This window comes from Leptonotus elevatus, chromosome 1 (assembly GCF_054856555.1).
Source record: "Leptonotus elevatus isolate MCC_2025b chromosome 1, RoL_Lele_1.0, whole genome shotgun sequence".
Taxonomy (NCBI): domain Eukaryota; kingdom Metazoa; phylum Chordata; class Actinopteri; order Syngnathiformes; family Syngnathidae; genus Leptonotus; species Leptonotus elevatus.
In genome coordinates, this window is record NC_141239.1 from 12344678 (window position 1) to 12365646 (window position 20969).

The window sequence follows — 20969 nt, forward strand, 5'->3', positions numbered from 1 at the left end:
ATGTTGTTTGCATTTATTTTTGTCCCAAAGACACGAAGCTAACAAAGCGGATCTTTGATCTTCTACTTCGCAGTGCGGACCGGTTTCACCTAAAGGCAGGGGTCACCAACGTGGTGCCCATTGTGGAACATTCTCTCATTTGAAAATGTGAACACTGGCAGAGACTTATAAAAAAGTTAAAGTCAATCTTAAACATTTCTTGACAATAATATGTTATATGTGACCTCTCTAGTCTAAAAATGTCATTCTGATTAATATTGCATTTGTGGAATATGACTTATGAAGCAAAATCCAGCCGTTTTAATCCATCTCAGAGGGCGGCCATTTTGCCACTTGCTGTCGACACAAGATGGCATCAATCTTGCTCGGCTCAGGCAACGACCAATCACAGCTCAAATGTTTTCTGAAGCGGAGCTGAGCAACTGTGACGTCATTTTCACTCGACAGTAAATAGCAAAATGTCCGCCTTCTGATATTGATACAAACTTTGCTGCTTACCTCATATTCCACTAACACAATACTTATATTTAGACTAGTATTGCTGCATAGAACATATTGTTGTCAATAATTTTTGAGGAGGTTGACTTCCCCTTTAATAACATTTAAAAAATTGAAGTTTGTATCAAACTGGTACCCAAGAAGTAGTCCTCACTCAGTTTCAAAAAGATTGGTGACCCCTGACGTGAAGCAATATTTTTGATGGACAGGCATAGAAAATAATCAACAACACAGCTCATTACGTTGAATGCAGATAGTAATTAATGGGAGCCCCGCTTTTGTTGCTCTTCAACAAGCCAGTCCCGTTTTGGTGTATTGGGAGATAAGGAGTGTGTTATTTATGTCTAGTCTAATGCATCATTTAGTTTTCAGTCAATGAAGGAAATCTCACTTCACAAAGAGAGGATGATGGAAATAGAAGCAAGGTATTTAGTGCTTTTTTGGGGCCGCCATTTTGAGCGCTTGAGTGCCTTATTTGTCAGCCTGTCACCACATATAATACAGAGAAAATCACTTGTAAACAATAAACCTGTATTTTAGTACGACTGCTTAAATGCAGCGTTGTGCTTAGAAGTTGCAGGTTCTAACGTCTCATTTGGCCTTTTTCGCTTTTTGGAGAAGCTCTGCGAAGGTGTTTTATTGAACCCGCTTTTTACAAGCTTGTGGGCTGACCGGTGCTTTTTGAATACGGTATCACATGGCCAAGACGAGCAGTTTGACATGCACACAGAGGCATCGGCAGATACTCCGTGGAGTAGAGTTTCCACTGTTATTTGGTACCAAATGACCTTCAGATCAGTCCCAGTCCACAGTATTCGGAGGCCGCTGTCGTGGGTTGATTGAAAATGTGATTATATAAGCTCACAGAGCTCATTTGCATGCAGTGTTTCTGCTGCCATTCAAAGTAGGCTGAATAGCTTTTAAGACTAACTACAGCCAGATTGCTTGCATACTTCCTGGCAAAACTACAACATGCCAGTTTGTCTTTTTATACGCGATGATGAGTGCTTGCAGACAAATGCGTTACTTGAGATCAACATTAAAAATGGCCATTTTTGTCCAAGTCGAGGCAAAAGTCCCACCAGCTGTGCTTCCGCTACAAAAACAATTAGCAGATGGGAGCAGACTGCTCATCCTCCTGTTGGGACAACTGAACCCCCTTCATCCTCCTCTGCGCTTACTCTCTGCACAGCTCTCCTCCGCAGAACCTATTGTTTCCAGAGTTCCTGTTATTTTCTTTGAAAATAGACACTGGCTACACTTGGCGAGTACACGAGGGCCTCAACGAAGGCACATGACTCTTTAGGTTTTAGTCCTGTGCTTCAAAGTTTTCCGCTTTTTGTTCAGTCAGATCGAGAGTGATTTGTGGGAGTGGAATGAACTCTTAACTGCTGTTTTAAAACACCGCAGGGTTGACGTTCTTTAATGTTGCGCTTTGGAAGTTTGCTAAGTGCTCAAATTGGGGATAATCGGTCTTGAAATAGTTTCTGCTTGAAATTTCTGAAACTGCTGGAATTGTAATATTGCGCTTTCAAGTCTTAAGCAATTGTAAGCTATCATATTGGCAGGTTACTTAGAGGTGCTTTTCCTCATTTAGGTATGAGAAGTGAGAAGCTTGAATTTTGAAGAATTGAAAACAATTTGAGTTTGCTTGAAATTTCGGAAAATGCTTAATGTTGTGTTTTAGAGATTTCAGAAGTGATCATAAGATATTACAAGCAGGGGTTGTCTAGGTCATTGGCTTTTTGTGAAATTCTTGACTTTATTGTACTTTTTCTTGGAAGTTTGTAAAGTGCTTGAAACTTTGACTAATTGTGTGAAGGCTGTGTTATTCCTTTTTTTTTTATTCATCCCATTTTTTGGGCATCTATCTACTTCCTCATAATTCATCTGATTCTCATCATTCTAATTTTAACATATTCCAAATATTTGTACCATTCTTACTTACAGTTTTCTTATTCCAAATATTCACGCCTTACCCACAATTCGCAATTTCGTACCCTCATTTTCCCCATTCATTCTTAATGGCAGATCCAACATTACACATTTACATCATTTCAAAGTGATATTCAAATCATTTAACTCATTCATTTCACTTTAGGGATGATTATTAGTCCATTCCTTACTTGATTCTTCAAACCTTATTTCATACACTACTTGATTCTTAACACCTTACCCCTTTCTGCTTTTTCCACTACAATTTCTACTTACTTTCAACTGTTCAGCGTTTACCTGCCGACTATTTGAACATTTCTTGATTGATTCAAACCATTTCAACTTCAACATGCTCAGCTAGTTCCAGCTCATTGTATATCATTCCATGTCACTTATTACACTTCACATCATTCAATATCATTCCAGAACATTCTTGTTGTTCATTCAGCCTCACAGTCTTCACACGCAACTTCTTTAGAAATTGCACAATTTGTAGCTTAGGGTTGAAATTTATGAAGTTTTAATTTTTTTGTCTACTCGCGCATGTGTGGCGTTTAAAATTATTCCCCCACTCCCCCAAAAAAAAAAAAAAAAAAAAGTGGGCGCAGTGGTTATCCTGTTGCAAAGAAGTCCATATAGCTTCTTTACATTAACAGCAAATACAGATTTATGGAGCCCAAAGGAGAGCTTGAATGTACGGTAAACAATATTGCAGATTACACTACATTACATGGGAAACTACAACACTGTGCATTCTTGAAACCTATACCACCAGATACTGTATTTTCAATTGTATTTTATAGTTGTGTTTTTTTGTATTTTATCTTTAATCCATTTTCAAATGAACTTCAACCCAGATGAACATCTTCTTCGCACATGTTGAAAAACAGGTCGAAGTTGCAACCATGTGGGTCGCATGCTGAGCCCAGATATCAACATTTAAAAAAATAAGTAAACTAGTTTTTTTTTGGGGGGGGGGGGGGGGGGGGTTGGGGGCCAAGTTATCAAAATGCGTATTGTTCAGTACTTGAGAGTAAAATATAATTATTTTTTACTAGGAGTGTCAGGTGATTACATTTTTTAATCGTAATTAATCGCACGACTTCAATAGTTAACTCACGATTAACCACAAATTTGATAGCTGTTCTAAATATACAATAAAATATTTTTATATTTTAAAATAGTTTTCATACTCTTGTTAACATAAAAGTGGGAAAAAAATTTAACTAATAAAAATATGGCTGCATCTTTTAGTCATCGTTACAGTCATTTCATGATAATTCATAAGAATGTGTTAAAATTAAGAAGATGTACTGTACTGTAAAAATCGAGTGTGATAGTGGTTTGTGTTGAGGTCATTTTTGTGCCACTATATGGCATAATTGCATTTGTATGGCGTTGGTGACAGCTCTGTGCATTTTTCTTTTCATATTAAGAGCTATCTAACGTGAAGTCAATTTTGAAATTTTGCACATTTTTAAACTTGTAAAATACAATTTGACCCCAGTCTCCACAAATATATACATTATTATTAAATTTATTACTGCAAATTTTTGACGTGGACGTGTCTGCTGCGTTGTGACTGGAATTCGCCCAGTACAGGCTTTCAAAGTCATTAGTCGCACATTTAAAACAATTAGTGCCGTTAAAGGAACTTTAAATTAACTCAAAATTAACGCATTTATTTTGACACCCCTACTTTTTATTTTACTTTTGTATCACATTTTTGATAGTCTATACCTTTTGTTGAAGTAGCCTGTGCTTCTACTTAAGTACACAGTGTGAGTACTTCTGCCACTTCAAGTATTATTTTTTTGTCGATACATCGAATGGAAAATTAGTGGTAAGGATCAGGATCTTTTTCCCCGCACATAAACTTTAAACATGCAGACAAAGACGGAGTGACTTTGCTGTAGATGGCAAGGGACAAAAAAAAAAAATCGGAGGTAGTGCGTGAGCGCGTGCTGCAAACACGGCAGTGTCAATGTCTCCTTGAGTCAGTGTGCTGCCACTTCCATGCTGGCGTTGTTGGAAACCCCACCTACCCACTTTTTGCTTCTTCGCTCCCACCCCCTTCCCTACAATCCCCTCCTCTCTTGCTCCGTCTCTGACAGAGGAATCTTGGGCAGCGTTATTATTGCGCTGTGCGTTACAGGACTTAAGTTGGGCTAATGATCTGGGCTCCGGACCTGGCTCTCTTTCTCCACAAGGCCATATGGATAAGGCCATATGGAGTCCGTTTCCAGAGAACTTCTGGATTTCACGCGGAGACGAAAGAGGGGCTTCAAAAATCCAGGTACAGCCGACCATATGTGAGCAAATGAAGACGGAGTAAGAGAAAGAGAGGCGGAGGAGAGTGCAGGGGAGGGAAAAAAGCCGGAATACAGAGAGAGGCAGAGAGCGAGTGTGTGAGAGAGAGACAGAGAAAGACTCCTGAGGCAGCAAATGAGACAGAGCAAGGAAGCGTGAGAGGTAAAAAAAAGAAAGGCAAGAGGGGAAGGGGGGAAGGAGGAGGAGAGAGAAAGAAGGAAAAAGTTGGGAGAAAGAAAAGAGAGGGGAAGAAAAGAGCTGGGGAAGAGAAGTGGGGGAAACAACAGACAGGAAGGAAGGGGAGGGAGACGTCTTGGGTGGAGGGAGAAAGAGCTGAGGAGAAGTTTTATCGAAGGCACTAAATGAGGAAAACAGAATGAGTGAATGACGGGACTTCACAGAGCCAGCAGAGGTTTTTCGGACCCGTTTTCCATGCGAGCCTCTTTGGATATGTACGCAGAAGGCGGGCAAGCAACGGGACACCGACAATTTGTCCAGCCCAACGGCATCGCCGGCTCGTTCCCTTGCCAGCGCTGCACCCGCCACAGTGGATCGGGGTACCAAGCAGCATCAGGCAGACAGCCAGACCACCCACATCTGGATTGCCACAGAAACAGCCAGCTTCCTCGGGTTAAGGACGCAGGGGGAAGGGCATCCAGAGGTGGTTATTGCAGCCCCCAGAGACACCCAGTGTTCCTGGGGCCCGGCCCTTTCAGCCAGTCAGATGACTTGGCCCAACTCAGTCCCCCGTGGGAGTTCAACCCTGCCCAATGGAGCCGCTCGTCAGAGCTTGGTGCGAGACACTGCCAGCCTTTCAGGGAGCAGTGTGACTGTGTGACCACATACAACCACGCCAGGGCACAACCCTTTCACGTCCGGGTACCACATCCACTTCCTCATCTGCGGGTCAACGGTCAAGCGTATGGATATAGCAGGACTATCCACTATAATGTACTTGTGGACAAAGGAGAGGATGGTTCTACTTGCGTCCCGCAAAATGGCCATTTGGATCATTCTTTTCCCGTGGCTAACGGGCACTGCACACCAAAGTCTAAACCCTCAAAGAGAAGAGATGCCCATCAGAACTCTGGTGGATCAGGGGAGAACTGTAATGGACATGCTCACAAAGGTTTCTTCGCCACTGAAGTCCCACAAAAGCACTTCAACCGAGATAAACCAAAGGAAGTTTGCATCCATAGCCCAGTCGACGATAGTCCGGAAGTGCCAGTTGCCAACCAGCACCAGCGCCAAGATTCATCTTTGGCCAAGCAAGCCAAGGGGCAGGATTCAGTAAAGGATCAGATCCGACAAGTGGTGACGGATCTGGAGGACGTCTTGGGAGGTTTGAAGCAGGTTCAGGTGGAGATGAAAGAGGTAGGACTCTGCTATTGTCTTGTTGTCCCAACTTCTCAATTGATATTTCTCAACATAAAAGGACATTCAAGTCCACAAATAACAGCATATGCAGTGATGAGGTCACCCGCTGTGCAGTTCACGCTTCAGTTTATTTCTGCGTGATCACGGGACCGTATCGGTGTGTGACCGAGCGATTTACAGCAATTTTCACTGAACTTCCTTCGGAATGCTGCCATGTTCCCTGCAAGCCTGCCTTGAGGCCAACACTAAATATCCAGTCTTTATCCATATTTCCTTGATTTAAAAATGCTCTGTCGTCTTATGTTAGAAACCATTGTACTTGTCAGATATACCCATACAAGTTCTAATATAGTCTGTGTTCATAGTTCTGCCTGTATCAACTGGTACAGCGACAGGAACATTGTTATTTTACTTTGCTTTATTTAACCTTGTTTTGTTCATTTTGTTGTTGTTACTTTTTGTTTGTTTTCCATCAGGTCATTGAGCAGATTGATCATCTCACGGCCAGTATGGACCTCGGCGAGGATCCGCACAGGATCGCTTGTGGGTCAACAAGCGACGTTCACGCCTCCGCTCATCCGGGGGGAACTCCGCTGTCGCCTCCGTCCAATCGCAAGCAGGCTTCGGTCGAGTGTCCGAGGCGTTCCGACGAGGAGCGCATCATCCTGAGAACAAACTCCCCATCCCCTGTTCACATGGCGTCTGTGGTCAAAACTCGCTGCTTCACGCCGCCTGTTCACACGAAGGACCTCAAACACGCAAACGGACATCCACCTCTGCCATACCTCAACCACAAAGCGGGCAACCCAGAGTCCCGTTCGCACAATCTAAATCCTGAAGTTGTCATTGGCAACAGCACAACGATGCACTCGAGGACTCAAAAGCCTCCGCTGTACCCGCAGAATGGGAATGGCAGCAAAGACTCATACCCAGCTAGCAAAGCGGCGAGGACCCCCGCCAACGTCTGGAGATGCCGCAACAACAGCATGGTGTGAAGAAGGGGAGATGTGGTGGCAGCGGCGGTCCGCAGCCCCAGTGCCATGGGGGCTTGAAACATGATACCCCGCGGGAGTGAGTGGAGGTCAGCGCAATTCCAAGCAGGGGAACAACTTCATGGTAAGGTCACACTCAACACAGGATGTCTTTCTTAGTCCTTAGAGCAGTGACGGCTTTGCATTTGGTACCTGTGCCTTTCGTGGGGGCTTAGCTGACTTGTACCATTACTGTCATGTCCCAATTAATCAAAAACACAGTATAACAGCATGCGACAATGTCCAATACATTGCCCGGGGCTGTTCAGACATGACAAAACATAAATACATAAAAAATCATCAAAATACATCACACTCACCAAGAGAGGTAGCCTATTAATGTTAGCAGAATGCTACAGATTGGTTTTGCTCGTTGAACATGGCTGTAAAAGGTTTTTCTCTGAGGAAACAATCAAGAGGATGGCAAGATGCTGACATTTAAAATCGGACTGGATTTAGTTGAAGTTACATCAGCCAGCACTACTGATTCTGAAGGTGCCTGACAGCAGGTTAAATTGACAAGAAGGAACCTGAATAAACAACAACAACAACAACAACAACAACAACAACAAAACATTCACAAACTGAAAATGCACTTGAAGTGCTGCAGCCAAGGGAAACACTACGAAATTAAGAGAATAGGCTGTTGGCAATGAATTCATACAATTTTAAGGGGCAATGTATTAGAATTGAGATAAGACCACTACTGCTTTACAGTGTTGATGACGTGGGCCATGTTTACAGGCAGTTCAGTCACAGTCGGGAACTGAATTGCGTCTCTCTTGCCTGTGACTAAAAAGGGTTTTTATGTGTTTTTCATGTGTGTGAGGTTGTGTGTGTGTGTGCGTGCTTCAGTGAGTGCAGTTTCTGTGTGTGGGCGGCAGGGAAGGCAGCGTGTCTGCATTTGTTGATGTCACATGACTTCCCAGTCCACACTGTAAAAGCTGTCTTGTTGAAAAGATCCAATGTCAGTGGCAGCAAATAAAAGAAAAAAAATCTTCATTACTATACTTAATTCGATTTTTAAGGGAGCTGTCTTGAGCATTGTTTCTAAAGACTTTTGACTTTTACTCCTTTCATCTTAAAACAGATATCTATAGTTTCTATTCCTTACTTGGTCAAAATAGACTGGTTAGTTTTTTTTAACCTCGGCAGATGACACCATGACGTAAAAATGACATCAATAAGTCTGAAGTCAACGGTTGAGACCTTGATTGGCTGATCTCGGAGGCTGAGGGGAAAAACAATCTGAAAAAAATGCATCCAGGTTTTGTCTTATTTTTCAGGTATTTTGAGCTTTTTGTTTATCTCCAATGTTAACAAAGCTATTAGAACACATTTGATAGCTCAAAATCCATAATTTGCAGCTAGGTATATTTTGTAATCTCAAATATGAGAGGGAACATTGTATTGTATATAACTGACCGTAAAAAAATAAATAACAACTTTTGTACTAGTAAGTTTCTACGGAAGAGGATTAGGTCCAGTGAAGAGAGAAAAAAAAAGTTTTGTAGGGTTCTTAGAATTCTCACTTTATTCTCAGAATTTCTGACTTTAAAGTGAGAATTTTCACTTTAAAATCAGAATTATGAGAATAAAATGAGGATTCTCATTTTAAAGTGAGAATTCTGAGATTAAAGTGAGAATTCTGAAAATAAAGTGAGAATCCTGCCAAAATATTGTTTGCTCTCTTCACTGGCCCTAATCCTCTTCTGTACATTTCAGCCTATATATTTTTTTAACTTAAGTAAATGAGTTGAATCAGTACATCTTTCTTCACCAAAGTAATTTTTTTTACACTAGAATCCAATAAGTAATACACTGACTTCACCTTAAGTGCAGCATGCGAATCAATTTGCCATCTTTTTTTCCATGTACCGTGAATACAGTGTGTCTGCTTTCTTGAGGTTTTCAAACCCGGTAAGTAATTACATTTTATATTCTTGCCCATTCAGCATTAAAATCCGAGGACACAAAAGCAGATAATGGTGAAACGCAGCCTTTTTTTTTTTCTCAATGTGCATTAGTCATGCCTGAACTGGAAGCTGGCGGCAGCTCAGATGCACATTTTGGCACAAGAAGACCCCCGCGGCCTATCGCCTGCAGTCATGTGACACAACAGAGGCGTTATTGTATTTACAGGATGATCACAGCTCTGACTCAAAATTGCCATAATTAACCCATCGTCCACTTTTCTTCTTCTTGGTGATTACCCATGACCTCAGCAATGATAAATATTCACCCCTAAAAAAGACAACATTTGCAGATGTTTTGGCGGACTCCCTGTACTTCCCTCTTGTGCAGACTATGTGCAACTGCAGTATATTTTTCTTTTTGGGCAAGCACAATCTGGTTTTAATCATAAAACCCACTGGCCACCTGCCATACGGAGTGAGGCGAGCGCTCGGTATATTTGCGGCGTCCATGAAAATCCCACTGTGCCTCCTCCACCGCAACGAGGGGACATGAGCGTGTTTAGCTCCGACGAGTTTATTCACTCCGAATGAGAGTTGAATTTGTTTTCCAAAGAGGCATACATTATGATGCAATTGTTTTTGATGGGTGCTTTGGCTTCCTCTTACAGCCCAAAAATGTGCACGTTAGGTCAGGGGTTCTCCAATTGGAGTCCGCAAGCTGTGACTTGAGGGTCAATAAAATAATTAAATTTAATAAAGTGCATACCTGCTCATTAGAACTGGCACCAATATAACGAAAGGGACCGAGCCCATTCAAAAATGGCACAAATCTGCATGGAATTGATTGCACCACCGCAAGAAAAGGTTTCTAATTGCCTGGAGATGCTACTTCCAAATTTGATGGGGATTTGGCGCCATCTTGTGTTATGTTAGGGTGTTCAGAAAGAACATAAAGACAGCAAATAGTTGAGTTTTTCAGTGAATTTTGGAGGATAATGTAAATAAAAAATCAACATTGAACAAAATCTGCAAATAGTTGAGTTTGGGAGTAGTTACCTTGGCTTCGGGTTAATTAAAAGCTCTGATATTGTTGACATATTTTCTCTACATGAATAAAGCTTCTTAATTTTTTTTAAAGAACAAACGGGTTATTATTAGATGTATAAAATTCTATTGTGTATATATATATATATATAGTATATATACATATATATATATACATATATATATATATATATATATATATATATATATACATACACATGCATACATAGTATTAGAATAAATGAAAGGCATGATATAATAATACAAGAATAAAGTTGTATTTTTTTGAAGTTCTCTGTTTGAAAAGTAGATTTTTCTTAACCTTTTATTTACACTTTGATAATAAAAACAAAAAAACATTAGAAAAAAATATATATAATAATAATTATAATAATAATAATAATTGAAAGGATTTTTATTTATTTAAAGATGTTTAAAGGGCCCGAATCAAAGGCATGTGAAAAAAGCAAAGTTTTTAACCTGGATTTAAAAGCAGGACTCGAGGGCCGATTTCACTTCTGTTGGCAGCTTATTCCATTTGTGTGCAGCATAACAGCTAAATGCAGCGTCACCATGTTTACTTAAAACCCTGGGTATTTAGTGGTACACTGAGTAGTACTACACATTAAATTGGCATTAGGATTATGCGGGGGTCTTTGGAACAATCTCCCCCTTATAAAGCGTTCCTGGATCCACAAGGTACGAGAACTCTTATTTGAAGGCTCTAAATTGCGACGAGAATGTGAGTATGAGTATTTATTTAATGGTCTATTCCGGACCCTGAAATTGACTGGTGACTAGTCCAGCGTGTTGCTTGCCTTTTGCCCAAATCAGCAGGGCTAGGCTACAGCTCACCTATACAAGCCTAATGGGTACGAAAATGGATGGATGGATATTCACTGAATAATTTAACCAAATATTCCCATTAGTGGAGAAATTTATTGTGGGGGTGGTTAGATGTAATGTGTAATTTCACACTCGCTGGCTGGCCAGGTACTCCAGACACCAAACTATTTATAGAAAAGCAAATGAAAAGTCAAATTTTTGTCCCTTTTTAAGAGTCCTTCAGCATCTCTGCAGGCAGCGTCTTCCATATTCAAGTGATGCTGTTGACATTTCCAAGGATTTAGTCACCCAGAGTGGCTTTGATGTTAAATGGCTGCCACAACAGATTGGGTGCAATGTTACTCAGTCACACATGCACTATTATTCACTCAGGAATCCGGCTGCAATCGAACTGCCAATGTTGGCAGACCTCAAGTAAAATTTGGAATTTCTGATTATATATAGCACAATATTTCTCAACCTTTAAGTCAGGCACATATTTTACATTACAAAACATTTTACAACACTCCACCAAGCCAAAATGCTCCCTGCATTTCTGTCAGGCTTTTTCTTTTCTTTTTCTTTTTTTTAAACCGGGTTTTACTTTATTTATTCTTGTCATGGCATAATTTTTCTTTTCTGTGTGAAGGTCTGACAGCTCCGTTGGTATGTGCAGAGACTCTACCATGGATAACAACTTGATAATTTGATTTAAAAGAAAAAAAAGAAAAATGCTCAGCGCGAGTGAAGAGAACATGACTCACAAGGACACAGAAAAAAAAGAGGCCTTTTCAGCATGCGAAGAAATAAACACTCTGCTTTTTGGGACTATGCCCATGTTATTTAACAAGAAAATCCTTGAGCTGAAGTACAGCGTGTATGTGCAGTCTAATTCGATGAAAAGATATCAACTCAAAAAGGTGACCAATGTTGACCAATTTTTGTTTCTCTTGTGGGGATGTCTTTCCAGCAGGAGAAGCGGTGGAGCGTGGCCTCGGAGCGGGGATCATTCCGAGTGGAAAACTCTCCCTGTGAAAGCTGTACCGTTCTGGTGGTGAATCTGCCAAATAAGTTGATGGATAAACTGCAATCAAACAAGAGCCAAGAGGAGGTGCGCTGCTTCCCGGCAGGATGCGGGCCCACGTCCAGTTAGTGGCAAAAATACGTCTATCTTATGTAATTGAAGAAATGAAAGCGGACCGTGGACTGATTTAACCGGAAAACAGACAAATGGATTACAGGCACCAGTGGATCTTCAGTGATCCAGTAGTTCAGTGCAATCTTAGATTAGAGCTTCTCAAACTAGGGCCCCAAACCCTAACTTGGGGGTCTGCAAAATCATGACCAATAAATCTTATCATATCATTTTTAAAGGAGCGCTTACCTACACATTGGGATCATCACACCGATAAAAATCTCTCTACCTCAATTTTGAGTCCATTAAAAGCTTTGATATGATTGTGAGGTATCACTTAAATCTGACATTAGCATTTCTAGCTATCTCTCACACTCTTTTCTCATGTAGGCTTGTATGTCTTGGAAGCACATATCCCGGGTCAAAAAGCTCCCAACATGCTCAAATCACTGCCTTTGCAATTTATGAGGGGTCTAACAGCCATTTTGTTAGTGCATGTAAGTCAGCAATTAAATATTACATTGAAATCAATTGGACACAATTAAGGGGAAATTGCAGTTTTAGAAAATCTAGCAAGACTTGAACGTAGCCTCACTTTACTAAAATGCAACGCCCACAACCCCTCATCCCCTCCCACCAAGTCTCTGACCAAAGTCGCGCTCCTCACTTATGTGCACAGGCTTTGGATGTCTAAAAATAACCTCGACTAACAGTGGCCTCTCGTGGATGAAGTCAGAGGCCAGACAACATGTGTTGCCACTGTTTCTGACAACTTCTGTTTGGTTTTAGCTGAAAACACCGTTATCCGCATCGTGATTTATCGAGGTTATATGGTTTTACATTTCATAGTAACAGTCTCCTATTTACTGAATATTTTCCTGACGGGTTTTGCTTCAATCAAATTATTAACATAACTTGATGCATATGATTCTTTTAGTAGCCCTGGGAGATATACCTTTTGAGAAAGGATTTATAATCGCATTCTTACTAATGAAATGTGAATGTAGGGCTTCTCACAGACTTATTGATACACTATTGATACCCAGACTTATTGATACACTGTATGCCACACACTATTGCATTTTCAAAAGTGTGAAAAAGCCACAGAGAAATCACTCTGTATTCGAGTTAGGCACAAGTGCCAACGCAAGATGGCCGCCGGTGGCTTCAATTTTCACTACGGCAAGTAGATGGCATTTATTATTTGTTATTTTTAGACATCCGTGACAATTCTCAAACATGGCCGTTAATAAAGACATGCGATTGTGAAAGTGCGTTGCTGTTTTAGTTACAGAAAACTATGTCCAGCTTCAACAAAATTACAGCGCTAGCAATGCTAAGCTAGCATTAGCACTGTAAATGCGCCGATGTTAGCAACAGCTGCTATTTTGGTAGCATGACTTTTTTTGTAATAGTGTTACGATAAGCCTGAATGTTCAAAATTTTATTATCCTGGAAATTGCAATCAATTAAAACTCGAAAGAGTTGATAAACGTATCTGTCGCGCAGAAATGTTGCTAGTTTGTGTTGCTTCTGAATCCTCTCACTGTCTGAGGTCCCTTCGCTCTGCTTCTGTTTGCTCATCTGCCCCAGTAGTTGGCAAACTAGGAATGGACACTTCTCGGCAGCCATTTTCCAGTGGTTGATATCCCAAAATAGTTTTTGCAAAGGCCCTGAAACTAATGCTAACAGGTCAGCGTAAAGCTGCAGGGAGTTTCGCAGTGTTTGGCTATTGACAATTCCGAGCTTACGTCACAGTCAAAATGGCGGTCTTACTTGGTGAAATGATGCTTTCTGCTCATTGAAAAGTATTGGACTTTGGATCCTTGTAATTTGGTTTGGGAAGATTATTATACTATAACAATCTGTCTGGTTTGTATGATAGCCACAGGCAAAAACAATACAACCCACCGTTTGTTTTCATCGTATAAAGTAAGCATTTGCATTGCATTGCGGAAATATTAGAAATGTCCCAGATGTTCAGAATTGTCAATTAGAGTGCCTGTGAGTGCACGGCAATTGATTGACACCTCGTCTGTTACGCCTTTTGTCTCTGATATGTAATATTCCTTGGGCATGGTGGTTTCTTTAAAGAAAATAAAAATAAAAAATAACTCTACTGGTTTATGAATATTCAAGCTGAAATATTCAAAAACTAAATAATTCTCATGGTATTCACACACATGGTAGCAATGTTAAAAATAGCTGTTGTGGAATATTTTCTCCCTCCTTAAACCCAAAATGTTGAAGAACCCATGTGCTACCCAGATAGCCGAAAAATGATTTGGATGAATTACAAGCACATTTGATGTCCAGTCGTTCGTTGGCTATTGACAATCAGGACCCAGGATGGTTTTCCTGGCCTCTTAGATGTTAGCGTGTCCTTGCTAGCTTGCACATGTCATCCACCGCACAAAAATCCCCACCCACTCAGGTTATAATTGCTCAAATATTTGCCCTTTGACACTGCCGTTATGAGTCAGCTTGAGATCCACCGTACACCCAAAATCACGGTTCGTGTACAATGCATCACATTTTGATGATTATTTCAAGAATTTCCCACGAAAAGGGGTTGTGATGGCCAGTTAATCGCTGCTTTGAGCTTCAATTATACTCAAGTTTGAATGCTTCCACCTGTGTCGGTCATTTAAGTACAGAAAGCCAATTTTTAAATTTGCTAACAGAGCACCTAAACATACTTGCTAAGCTCATTCACAGGCAGGATGAATCAATGTATGCAGATATTAAAGTACATGCACAGTTTGAACACTAATACTGTCCTTAAAAAAAGTGTTTCTTAATTATTTGATTTAAAAAAAAATGCACATAAAGGATATAAAAATGTATGCCAGCAAATGTAAAAAACAAAACAAAAAAAGTCTTAAAGATGAAATGCAAAAGTATTGAGCTTAAAGTTTAATACAGCTAAACAATGCTTGTGATTCTTTCCTGTATCACTAGAGGGAGCCTGCATACCACACTTTATCACTGCTTTAAATTGATAAGGTGAAGATATTTGTACATAGGAGAAAAACGAACTTATCTTTTTATGACATGATTAATGTATTTCAGTTAACATCAAACCGTAGTTGGCAGCTCGAGATGTGTATCGTTGAAGCTGTTAAAAAAAAGGGGGGGGGGGGCGGTTGTGATTTTTTATTTATTTTTTACTGTGTGCTAGATGAGATAGAAGTGTAGTAAGGTTGAATTCGCGTGCGTGTGCGCGCGCGCGCTTGTGTGTGTGTCTCAAATAAATCAATTTGACATCTCAATTATCTGGTGGATGAGGTAATGCAGCTCTGAATGTCCCACATTTTAACTTTGAAATAAAATGAAGTGACTAGCATTCCTGTGTCCTCGTCAAGTGATTTATGGGAGATGGATTCCTGGGAGAAAAAAAAAAGCCAAGTGGGAATAGGGAATACTCCAGTCGATCATGAGGTGGCGCTGTGTGATCTCTCGTTTTAGCCGATGCTAGCTTGACCGTGGTTTGGCCAGCATCTGCGTGTGTGTTTGTTTAAATCTTGTCTGAGAATTTCACCCGGCTGCTCTCACGAGCGCCTGCTGATATCACAGCTCACCGCCTTGGCCCGGCAGCAAGTACAGTCATCTGTGGGCCAACTGCTTGATTCACTGAAAGCAAGCCTGTCAGGGTAAGATGGTCATATATGTGGGTCTTTGAAAAACGTGTTCCCAATTAGCCTTTTGTCAAGACACGCCCCAAAAGGATGACTTGCCGATCACAGCACAGAACAGCCCTTTTAAAATATAGTATGTGTATGATTTCCTATATTGATAGTGTGAATTCTAAATATAATGCAAACTATGATCTCAAAAAATACACCAGAAGTGCACCTGTGCATGCACATCTCTATGACTGCCACAAACAACCCAGGCTAAGTTTAGCTCCTCCCCTACATACAATGTTTAGTTTCTCAGCCAAGATGTATCACTTCAACATACTTACTTGACAGCAATGTACTATTTTCCTATTTCGACAGACATTTCACAGCATCTTAGGGAATTCCAGAAAGAGCACCCAAACCACAACAAATGTTTTGGTTTTGTTGTCGAACTCATTGTAGTTACGGGTCGGTTTCCTTTGGATGGCCGTTATGACCATATGATTGATTAATCACCTCCTCATACAGAGTACAACAAATAAATGGATTTTGATATTGTTTAAATTGCTCATGTAATAAGGGGTTTGGTAAGAAGAAAATGCTCACAATATTTCAATGATTCTTTATTACAAATGACAATTTTAAATGTTGATGCACATTTTAGCAAGCATCATGGAAGTTGATGTGCTTGATTTGCTTTTGCGAACCACCTGAAATAATGTGGCAGGCTAGATCTGCCATGAGTTTGACACTTGTGGGTTAGAATCAAACCCACAATCATCTAAACGTTAGATCAGGAGTGTCAAACTCATATGAGCTCAGAGGCCGCATTGGAGGAAAATATATTTCCAAGTGGGCTGGATCGGTAAAATAATGGTATACAATTTTAAAACAATTGCCGTCAATTATACACAGATTTTCGCTATTTGTGGGCCAGCCCTAAATTACAGATCTCAACTGTAATCATATTGTTAAAATTGCATATATATTGTTCCCAGAATGTATTGTGTGGCACAGTTAATGAAGTTATAAGGACATTAATCCTTGTCATATGTATTTGTGTTACCAGTTATTGAAATAGTTTCGTATTTTGAACACGTTTATGTCGGTCTATGATTAAAAAAATTTTTTTTTTAAACAAACTAACTTTTAGTTGTGTGTAAAATAATGACATCCAGGACGATTCCATGTACAAGTTGCATTGCTCATCTGAGGACTGCTTGCAAAATTACAAATGTATACGTTTTGATTGAGGCCAGCTGATTAATTGGTTCGACATTACTTTTTTAAAATGTATTATTTACTGTACAACATCGTCTCGCGGGCCGGATTAAACCCCTTTGCGGGCCTGATACGACCCACTGGGCCATATGTTTGACTGCATCAGATGAATCAGTTAAAAATCAATAGGATACATTTATATGGATATCCCCTCTACGTAATCAGTGTAAATTCACATGAATTACTTGAAGGAGACACCATGCTGCTTTGAGAGTTAGTAGAAGTAATAAGTAAGCTGTCTTAAAGTTCTTAAAGCTAAAGCAAACACTTGAGATGAAAAGCGGTTATGTGGCGGTGTTATAAAGCTCATGACGTTAGTGTAATCCGTCTGTAGTCTAAGCAAGCAATGCTAGCTGTTGGTTACAGGCTGTAACTTACAGCATTTGTAAGTTTACATAACAGAGGGGTAGGCTATGTAAACTTATGAGCGCACTCCATGGTGAGAAAAAGACTCGGTGCCCATAAAATCCAACATACTGTGGCAATGGTTAAATAGAGATGTGCACGTGAATCTGGGTGACGATTCATAGCATTTTTTTTTTGGTGTCATTAAGTGACGTTTCGCTTTTGTACATTTACAGTTGTGCTCATAAGGTATGTAAACTTTCAAGCACAACTGTATGTTGGCCTGTTGCTATGCTATGCTATGGTCTGTCCAAAGTCACCAGTCACCCCTTTGTATCCTCTAACATAAAGGAAAGGAAAAATGGACAAAAACAAAACAAAAAAACATAAGCAATACTGTACTTAAATGTTGTTGGATCAAAATGCTAGTGTTAGCCAGCTAAGCTAACAAGACTAGCTTCTGTTGCAACATCTTGTTTCTTCTTCTTCTTCTTCTACTTCTTCTTCTTCTTCTTATTATTATTATTATTATTATTATTATTATTATTATTATTATGTTGGTAACATTTGAGCTATAGCCTGCTTTCCAGGAAAAATGTTTCCCCTTAATATTGTTTTGCTCTGTGTGATCTGTGTTTCAAACTATTTCCTTGAGTGATTTTGATATGGCCTAAGTAACAACCCCGGCGTGGTTGCTGTCAAGGCTTTTCAATCACGTTGGAAAGAGGAATGCATTTTTAGCGTTTTGTAAATACCGGAGTTGTTCTGGCATTTCAGACAGCAAACCAAGAACAACACTCACCATTGTTTCCTTGCTTTTGTCTTGTGAGACTTTCAAGGACGGAGTACTCACCTTGTCTAATATTGTAGCTGCTTATTGCCAACATTAATTTTCAGTCCTTAACTCATCGTTGTGTTATGTTTGATCTGATCATGGTGTACACGATTATTAACGATTTAGTGGATGTGAACTTTTATTTTTTGAGGATGCACTGTCGGATCGAACAAGAGGTTGTACATTTTAAAACTCCAGGTTAAATGTTCTAAATTTGATTTTAGAAAAATATTTTAGGTTAGTGCCATTATGGAACAATCTTGAGTGATGTCATTAACTCATTTGCTCCCAAAAACGTATAAATATGTTCTATTTTAAATATTACCAGTGTCCTAAAAAATTATTTCTACTTTTTTTTTTTTTTTTGCTAGAGCATACAGAAGGCTTTGATGCAGCTTCTGAACTGAAGAGAACGCTTGAAGCAATGGTAGTTAACATCACTAGTCAAGTGACTGGTGTTGGGGTTGGCTGCTAAATGGATGATCCAGGGTGCACTAAACAGATGGTTCGCAGGTACACTAAAGGGGAGCCTTCCAGACAATGAAAAATAAAACACACTGCAAATCCTTAGAAGCATCCCTCAGTGAATACCACCCAAGTCACCATACCACCCAGCTCGAAGGAGAAACATTTCATCACGGGTCCCCACTCAAGAGTTGGAGCGTTCCAAGACGTCTGCACCGACGCTGCTCTTAATCTTGAGCGGATGACAGAAATGCCGAGGAGTTTCTCGACTCTGCCTGAACAGGACTGACGTGATGCTTTCCTGCCTGCCTGTCAGTTCTTACGTGGCCCCGGCTTTTTTATTTGTAGAAATATGACCCCGTACCAAAGGGTGGCCGAAGGAATGTCTCCAAACGCCATGTGGAAACTGTCTGCCCTGGTAACAGCTTTCTGAGTTGTGAAATGTTCTATAGAATCTTGCAAGCAATTGCAAAGCATGATTCAGGTCAAGGCACATACAAAAGAGCAGGCTGATTATTTTTTTGTACAATACTGGTTAGCATTAGCATTCTGACTTCTTCATGATTAATTTTGACAGTCAGCAACAGATTGCAGGTGTGGTCTCCAAGCAGATGGTGGACTGTGCCCACCTGTGTGCTGTGTTGTATTGGCACGGGCCAAACTTGTGCTTGCCAGCCTTCGTGTTTTCGCGCCTCAGTGCTCGCGCGAGGCCCGACTGGGTCCAGATGTTGGTGCGAAGGCCCGCAGCTGAACAAACAGAGGTGAGTCCTCTCTACGGCGCGATATGTTTAAAATGACACCCGGGTCTAAAAAGATGCCGGCCAGCTGAGTTGGGAGAACTGTACATTGAAGGGATTTGTGAAAATGGATGAAAATTCAACTGTCCCCTTTTCAGCATCACGAGCATGTTGCGGGCACACATGTATCGTTGGAAAGCATACACTTTCGGACAGTGCTTTTCAATTATTTTTTGTTAGATGAAAATATACCCCCCCCCCCCACCCCACCAACTCTCCGCCGTGACTAGAAATAATCATAATAATCAATTATCTGTAAAATGTTTGTAAATACAGTAGAGCTAATACTCCTTCCACACTCTGACAATGAGATTGGCACTGCCACCTACTAGGGTGGATGTGCAATTACACTTCAATTGAACTCATTCTGATAATTCTGATGTAGGAAAGTGTTCCTAATTCTGATACAGGGAAGTCTACACCACAACTGCTCATTGGCCATTTCAATTAACTTAATTAATTTTCAATTAACACATTTTTAATTTATCAAATTAAAATTACTTAAATATTTAATCAAATGAATGTGTAATATTTTATTATTTATATATGTTTGTTACCATTATCTTAAAATTTACATTGACAGTAAATTATCTAACTATTTAATAACATTATTTAACAATCATTTTATATACAAGAAATTTCCAATCAAAATGAAGTAACAAATATATCCTCTTTGCTAGTTTTTAGCTTAAAAAGTATTTAAATAGAGTTCTAACAAGTCTGGAGACATTCCTATCTGCCGCTGCGGTCCACAACGTTCTGATTTGAGCACAACCGGACAGGAATTGGGTGGACTTTCCAGTCACTTTGAATAACACAGACAATCTACTCTGGCAAGGAAGCATCTTGGCAGCATTGAGTGTAAATTTCAATTTGGGATTTATCTCGTTGCAGCTCTGCCACGGAGTGCGGTAAACAGCCAACATCTGTGGCTTGACAAGCATTGTTAGAAACCTTCAGATTTGTTCTCCCCAGGTTTTGCTTATTATTTCTCCCAAAACACCAGCAGGAAGGAAACAAAACCCTTTTGCATGATGACTCACTCTGGTGTGGGTTTGTTGTGCTTATGGCAACTAAAACCATGTTTCAATGAAGGTCGTCTTTGCCGGTGGCCTTTTACTTTTTCAACTGCGCCCTGGAGGAAGGGCGGCGGAGAAGGAATTCATTCATGCGGCTTTCACAGAAGCCTGTCAGCAAACATGCCGCCTCTGCCTGCGTGCCAACTGTCTCAATCTGCAGCCACCGAGCACAAGCACCAAAGCAAAAATACCTGGAAAGTCCTTCATCCTCAAATAGTATCCTCAAATAGTCCCAAGTAAGAATAAACTGTCAATAGCTCAGTTCACGGATGCTGTCGTTTACAAATGGGAAATGGTCATTAGAGGGTTAGCCCATTTGAGCACCATTGCCAAACAAAACAGCAGCACATTTAACGGCCTATAAATATTGGTTGATTTGTGATGTGGCTGCTCCACAGTGTTGTGTGAATCCAACTTTATGTTGTGGGATACTTTTGCACAACTTTTATATATATTATAAAATATATTGTTAT

The 20969-nt window shown here is 40.2% G+C and overlaps 1 protein-coding gene across 2 annotated transcripts; it reads left to right on the forward strand.

Annotated features, from left to right (window-relative positions):
- The first annotated feature begins 5071 nt into the window (after positions 1 to 5071).
- On the forward strand, positions 5072 to 15417 carry LOC147180918 (uncharacterized). Of its 2 annotated transcripts, none has more exons than XM_086066771.1 (3): positions 5072 to 6117; positions 6597 to 7236; positions 11907 to 15417. In XM_086066771.1, exons 1-2 carry the CDS (start codon positions 5128 to 5130, stop codon positions 7113 to 7115), a joined length of 1509 nt encoding a protein of 502 aa, XP_085922897.1. In that variant the 5' UTR covers positions 5072 to 5127; the 3' UTR covers positions 7116 to 7236; positions 11907 to 15417. The 2 variants fall into 2 exon arrangements, with proteins under 2 accessions (XP_085922897.1, XP_085922898.1); XM_086066772.1 differs by having other exon boundaries at positions 11910 to 15417.
- The last annotated feature ends 5552 nt before the right edge of the window (positions 15418 to 20969 follow it).